The sequence below is a fragment of the Lactuca saligna genome, chromosome 4, assembly GCF_052625555.1.
Source record: "Lactuca saligna cultivar CGN05327 chromosome 4, ASM5262555v1, whole genome shotgun sequence".
In the NCBI taxonomy this organism is placed as follows: domain Eukaryota; kingdom Viridiplantae; phylum Streptophyta; class Magnoliopsida; order Asterales; family Asteraceae; genus Lactuca; species Lactuca saligna.
Window position 1 is genome coordinate 65,638,841 of NC_136420.1, and position 7,083 is coordinate 65,645,923.

A 7,083-nucleotide genomic window follows, 5' to 3' on the forward strand; every position below is an offset into this window, starting at 1 on the left:
AAACAACAAAGTAAAAGGAGAATTATGTTTCATAAGCTAGATTAGGATGAAAAAAACAATCAAAACAAATAAAACCAGAAATTAGATTTAGTAACAATAATTATAAATATACTTTCACTTAAATTCAATTGTGCCTTTCAGTTATGATGTATTTCTATGAAGTACAATGGGTATTAGTAATAACTCATTGATTCCTAGACTGGTTATGCTTCTTGGTCTGATTTTAACCCTATGATTCTAAGGACTTTAAATCACAATGATCATGTAGATTAACATTCCCCATCATCAGTATTTTAGTTCGTTTCATGCAAGATTTTATCTTTATTGATCTCAATGGTCATGAGAAAACAATTAATTACATAGGATGGTCATCATATGCAATGAACACACATTAAAGTTAATTACTTTATTAACCTAACCTTAGGATTTGGTTCATTACTAGTTATAATTGCCAATGGTCATGAACATAAATAATTCAAGCTAACATTGTCAGATTGGTCATCTAGACTATATTAACTCAACAATAGGTAATAAATATAGAAACTTTAACACATATGAATCTTTGATCAAACAAACACGATAAATTAAATAACTCAAACTATCTAAATCACATAAATGACACCAAAACTTAAGAGTTCATGTACTCCTAGTGAAAGCAAAGGGTTGTTAGCCTATAATCAGATAGGAAGAACATAAAGAAATCATCAAAAGTATGTTAAACATGTTAAACAAACTAATTGAAGTCCTATTTATCTGGCTCATGATTCTTCTTATCCTTGCTCTAAATTGCATTTCTAGCTTCAAAATTTCCTTGGAATAGCTTCTAGTAGCTTGTAACGCCTGTGTTTCCGGGCTTTCCATTTTTAGCAATGTAATAGTCTAGGTTAACCTTTGTAATCCATTTTGAAATAATAGAAGTGTATTATTTGAGTATTATGTGTTTTGTGTTTAATTGCTTAATTATGTGGTTTGATTAATTAAGAATAAAAATAAGCGTAAAAATTTAAGTGTAAAATAAACTTGATATCTTTAGATAATGTTTTAGTAGTTGAAACAAGGTTTCCGATGATATAAAGAATGCCGAAATCCGAGTTATAACGAAGAAGTTATGACCTGTCGAAGTTTCGCGACAAAACCGGCACGACACAGCGCGACGTAAAAAGTGAATTTATGTTAGAGAGATATTTAGCCTTAGCAATCTAAATGAAAGTCTTAGAATATGTTAAACCATGAGCGTGCATAAAAAGAACGCCCAAATCTGACTTCGTATGAGGAAGTTATGATTTTTCGAAGTTTCGACTTAGCGGTATGCAGCCCGAATGCTCGATTTGAGACCGAGCGGTTTTTAGCCGAAACAATCTAAATGAGAATCGAAGGTCTCGATAATAGGAGTAAAACGATAAAAAGATAGGCGAAAACGGACGTCGGATAAAGAAGTTATGATTTTATAACGGAGTTTTCCTGTCCCGACCTACTAAAAATAAATAATAAAAATAAATTCAAAATTAGCCGACGGAGTCTAAATGAAAGTTGTAGATCGTAGTCTCACCTACGCGTGGATATAAAGAACGTCAAAAACGGAGTTCGTATGAGGAAGATATGAATTTTTTAAGTTTATTAAATATTTTCGATATTTAATTTAAATATATATTGGCCGATATTATCCATGGGGGGAGTCAGCGACCTTATCGTCGTTACGCCCCACGTAACCTAAAATTACGCCCCGCGTAAATCGCAGATCCAGCCCCTATAAAAGGAAGTCGAGTGCAGCCGATTCAGTTGCTCATTTCTTCCTGTTTTCTCGCGTTTTTGCATCGTTTTTCGTGCAAGAAATATCCCGAAGCCCCGATATCATTCCCGAGCCCCGAAGCAAGTCCCGAGGCCCCGAAGATCCCGAGAAGTGCAAATCCCAAGCCGAAGCTCTGCCCGCGAGGAGTCCGGTTTTTGTGAAGATCTTCCAGATCTACCGAAGAATACTACTTCTACAAGTTGTAGTGCTGTCCGATCATCTTCTGATCAAGTGAGTGTGTAGTTACTTTCTTCTAAACGCATAATCATGAAGTATTTTATACGAAATACGTGTTATGTGTGTAATTTTGTTGTTATGTGCGTGAATGTATATTCACTCTCTTTAATCTCATAGATCTGATTTGTTTTCTATGAAATACGTGTTATGTGGGTATGCCTCATCTGTTATGTGAAATATGTATTGAATGAAAATGCTATACAGGTTTTAAACTATGTATAAAAATATATATTTTTATCTACTAATATGTTGGGTAGAACATGAGTAGATAGTTGGTGTGTAATAAACAGATGAGAGGTCTCGATGTTGTTGTTGTTGTTGACCTAGTTATTCAGCGGAGTATGGATAACGACCACAGACTCCTTCTAGACAGTCTCGTGGAACGCTAGCAGGTTCATAACCTATAGGTGTTGTGAACGATGTGTTCACCGATGTACTCTATCCCCCTCATTGTTGCCTTTAGGATATCTATTGTTGAGGAAACCCCTTAGCAGTAATGTCCGTCCCGATGAAAATCCTAGATTAGGTCCCTTGAGATAGATGTTGTTTTAGGTAAAGTGAGGATAACGGGAATGGGTAATCAGGATAGTGATTGGTTGGTGAAATTAAATATAATTTATTTATTGTGGGTTGAAAACCCTATATGCTCACCAGGCTCCCAAGCCTAACCCACTTAGTTTTATTTGTATTACAGGAAGTGGCGCAAGGGCGTAAGATGGATGAATCATCGAGTTGTTTTGTTTACAAGTCTGTATATGTATATATTTGTTGAATGACTTGTAATGTTATCGTTTATGCTTTATGGTCTGTATCAGAACATGACACCCCGAGTTTTAATTATATAATGAAAATACATCTCTTGATGAAATGCTTTAATAAATATTATTTTATCATGTTTTGTTTTGGGAACAAATTCCGCAACACTTTTAAATCAAAAGGATTTACTCTGAAATTATTTTAAAAAACATAAATGAAATCGGTCATTTCTGGCCGAGATTTTGGGGATGTCACATAGCTCAAAAAACTGTTTTTTTCTGGTTAGACCCTTTTAACGTTGATGATAACCCTCTATTTATACTTTTTAGAACTAACCCAGAACTGACCCAATTATGAGGCTCGTAGGTAAATGATTTTTTGTATAACTCAAACTCTTCTATGTGGCGCGTATGGAAGATGTATGATGCACAATCTGCTTAATATGCCCCTTTTTCCTCTTTCATTGCAGCTCTGTTTCGATACCTTTTTGCTTAGTAAAGTATTTTATCTGCAAAATATAATTTCCAACTATTATGAAAATTTAACTCGAAACATTAAGATATCACACGAAATGTATATATAAATATAGCGATATTCGGCTTATATCTACACTTTATTCGAAATTTCTTATAAGTAATTATGATCACTACATCATTTTATCAGTATTTAAGTCATTTCTCATAGCTCTAAAATTGCCCAATGTCACATATGCAATACATTGATGGTATTTTGCACCAAGCCATAATGTCTTATATAATAAACTTATCTATTCTTCGAAAATGTTTCTTTGTGGATTAGGTCGATGTCAAACTTAAAATTAATATCATACTATTTTAACTTATTTTTTTTTTATATTTTTAACATTAATTATAATATTTTCATAATACTTTTATAATTATAATATAAAAGGGCCCCACCCTACCCTCCCTTTGAAATACAAATGAAATATTATCTTGAAATCAATATCAATTTTTTACATGTAAAAACGGGGCAAATATTATTTTATTTCCAATTCTACTTCATTTTTATACCTTTTTTACATCCATAAATATATTCCTTAACATATTATTTCTTTAAAATTTATATTGATTACAAAAGCACTCTTCACTATAATTTTTGTTGTAATAACTTTAAAAAATATATTGTTATAAAATAAAATCAAATAAATTATTTGCATATTGTGAATTGATATTAATTTAATATAACATAGTATTATAATTCATAATTATTAAATTTATACAATACTTAATCATATTTTATAAACTAGAAATAAATGAACATGATACTTGGGGATTAAATTTGGCACTTGAAAGCTTCCCGCTATGTTGTTGTAAAAGAATAATATAGACCAAAATTGGTGATATACTATTTTGTGACACCAAAACGGTGTACGCAATCAGATTGAGTGAAGATGGGCTTACAACAATTTGGTGTAAAAATTAGGATTTGCGGTAGGGTTAAAGATGACCTTAGGGTTAGATTTTGATGATCTTATCACCGCAGATGATGCCTCTGACCATCGATCGATGTCATTGTACTCTCTCTTTTACTTCTACTTTCCCTACCACTCCTCTCGTTTTTAGTTTAGGTATGGGTTCAATTTCAGATGAAAGATTTTTGCAAGCACATTTATGGGTTTCTAAGAATCAAGCACTTTGATTTCTCCAAGAAGATTTATGGTTTGTGTTTTTTTTGTTCATGGATTATTTTGTCCCAGGTGGTGTTCCAACTTCTACACAATTATTCTTTTTGGTCAGACATCACCTTCTAGTGGAAATCAGGAAACCATTACAAGCTTTGTTTTACTAGAGATGATGTTTTGCCTTAGAATGCCTATAAAACCACCTATGTTTAAGCTATGTTTGAAGGACTAACTGAAAAGCTAACTGTTAGCTGAAAAACTAACTGTTAAATAAAAAGCTAACTGATAGCTGAAAAACTAACTGATAAAAAATAATATTTGGTAAAACTAGCTGAAATATATAAAGTTACATAAAAAGACATGTTAGAGTATGTATTTCTATAATTAATTAAAGGTGTATTTGGAAAATTAAAAAAAAAAAAAAAACTCCTAAAAAGCTAATCTAAGTAGCCTTTCAAAAAACTAGCTTATAAGCTACTTTTTGATTTACCAATCGCAACAACATAAAAAAATTCAAAAAATAAGCTAGCTGTAACACGCCAAACACAGTCTTAGTCTTGTAAGATGTTGCCTAATTTCAGTCACTTGGGTGCTAAGTCGATTGATCAGCATTACTTTATGTTGTAGCAAATAACACCAATCAAGGTTAAATTTGCTCAAAGTCGAAGTCTACTTATAGTCTTTCGCATCTGAATTGGAAGAGTAATCTACTCAAAGTCAATGTAAAGATCAAAGTCAAACTCAATGTCTGCTTCCAACATTAGTTTTACAGTTTGGTTTCTGTGGTTTGCTGTGTTTAGGATTCCCATCTCCACTCTTACATTTAACATCCCTTTATACTTTACTTCTCTTTTTATTACATAGTCTCTCTATGGGTTTTACATTATGTGCATGTAATGCCCTAGTAACATTAATCAAGCAAATTACACATCACCTTATCAAAGAAGAAGCACAAAATCAAAAGAATGATTTTCAAAATTTTCTATAAGAACAATTAAGGTCTTAAATAAGAAGATATGATTAGCCAAAAACTTTTCTTCTTTATTTGTTCTTTTCACTTGTTTTGTCAGCTTGACTGGGTGCTAACCCTATCTCCTGCATTTGATGTTCAACAGTAACCAAGCCAGTCTGCGCAAGAAAGCTGCAGAAACACCATTAAAAGATCATTAGTAAACTCCAAAGTAACCATTATTGATCATTAGTATATCACTGACATAAGTAATCTAATGTAGTTATGTAGATAATTAAAGATTCAAACAGATTCAATCATCAAAATTTACCAAATATAAATGCAAATTTAAGAACCTTACCCGCTGAGAAGAAAGAATAGGATGCCGGTGATAAGAACAAGGAAGGTAACATGAAGCACCATTGCAGAGTCGCTAGAAGAGAAAGCTAAGCCCAACATAGCACAAAGACAAACACCCAACATGAAGAATGCTCCTTTTAATGCATTCCAAGTTGGACCCTGATATCAAAACAAGAGAAAGATTAGTAATTGATCAATAAAATGGAGAAAATTAATACTTCGCGATTTGAAAAGTCTACGAACGTTAACACCAGGGGCTAAGGCTCCGAGAAAGACGGCTGTTGCAGATGACACATCTTCTACAGATTGTTTTCCTTCCATTTTGGGTGGCTTGATCTGGAAATTAGGGTTAAATTCTGAGTTGTACAGAAGGGCGATTCTTACTCCAAATATATATGAAGAGGGCTTTATAACTTCCTTGAGGATATGGAGGGAAAATTAAGATTGAGATCACGCAATCTAGCAAATAAGTGATTGCAGCAAGTCGATTCTGCAAGCGATTTAGTTGATTTTGACCAAAAAATCAGATCGCATCTACACTTTCATCTCAATTTGGAAATTTTGGCGGACTGTTTTCGGCGTGGATTCTCAAATCACAGTCACAGATATGATTAATTGGCCCATGGCTCATGGCCCAATAACCCAATAGCATCACAATGTTGAATAAACTTTTTGATTGTTTTGATTCTTTCTTGATAATGTTACTATGGTTTGGGTAAATGATAGTGTTTTTAGTTTGAAAAGTTATTTATTGTTTGTTTTTTTATGCGTTTGGTTCATATTACCTATAAAGACGAATATTTAGGAAAAAATTATGGGGTAGGTAAGGCTATGGAGAGTGGTCACCACCAACCCACCGAAAAAGTGTTTGTACATTTGTTCAATGCGAGTTTCACTACCAACCCACTATACATTTGAAATGATTACCACTACACAATATTCTTTTTTTTTTATTTATTTTTTATTTTTTGCTATATTATATTAAATAAAAAACGTAATTTTAACATAAATAAATTTTTTGAAAACACAAAAAAATAAAACCATATTTCATTAATTAAAAACATGGAAATTTAAAACCTAAATTACTAAAATAAACATAAAACATAACAAATAAAACATTACATTACTTAAAAAGCATAAAAATTTAAAACATAAAAATCATAGACAAATATTACTCGTAGTCGTCACCGTTCCCATCCGCCCCGTCGACTCAACACCATCATTCTCTTTGTCTTCATTGTCATTTCCCCCTTAGAATTGTCTTTCTCATATGTGTTTGGTCAAATCGTGATGTTGATTTTGATGTGTTTCACGATATATCAACAAATAGCTCTGTCCTCTAATACAAGT

The 7,083-nt window shown here is 32.4% G+C and overlaps 1 protein-coding gene across 1 annotated transcript; it reads right to left on the reverse strand.

The window, feature by feature from the left end:
• Positions 1-5,241: 5,241 nt before the first annotated feature.
• LOC145038583 (uncharacterized) lies at positions 5,242-6,309 on the reverse strand. The gene is made up of 3 exons (XM_078986895.1): positions 5,977-6,309; positions 5,735-5,892; positions 5,242-5,565 (listed from the first exon to the last, which is right to left on the reverse strand). Exons 1-3 carry the CDS (start codon positions 6,052-6,054, stop codon positions 5,466-5,468), a joined length of 336 nt encoding a protein of 111 aa, XP_078843021.1. The 5' UTR covers positions 6,055-6,309; the 3' UTR covers positions 5,242-5,465.
• Positions 6,310-7,083: the final 774 nt, after the last annotated feature.

Coding starts and splice junctions, on each gene's coding strand:
- LOC145038583 (XM_078986895.1), bottom strand. CDS start 6,054: ATGGAAGGAAAACAATCTGTAGAAGATGTGTCATCTGCAACAGCCGTC. Junction 5,893..5,976: donor CCTTAGCCCCTGGTGTTAAC/GTTCGTAGACTT, acceptor TTTTGATATCAG/GGTCCAACTTGGAATGCATT. Junction 5,566..5,734: donor CTATTCTTTCTTCTCAGCGG/GTAAGGTTCTTA, acceptor GTGTTTCTGCAG/CTTTCTTGCGCAGACTGGCT.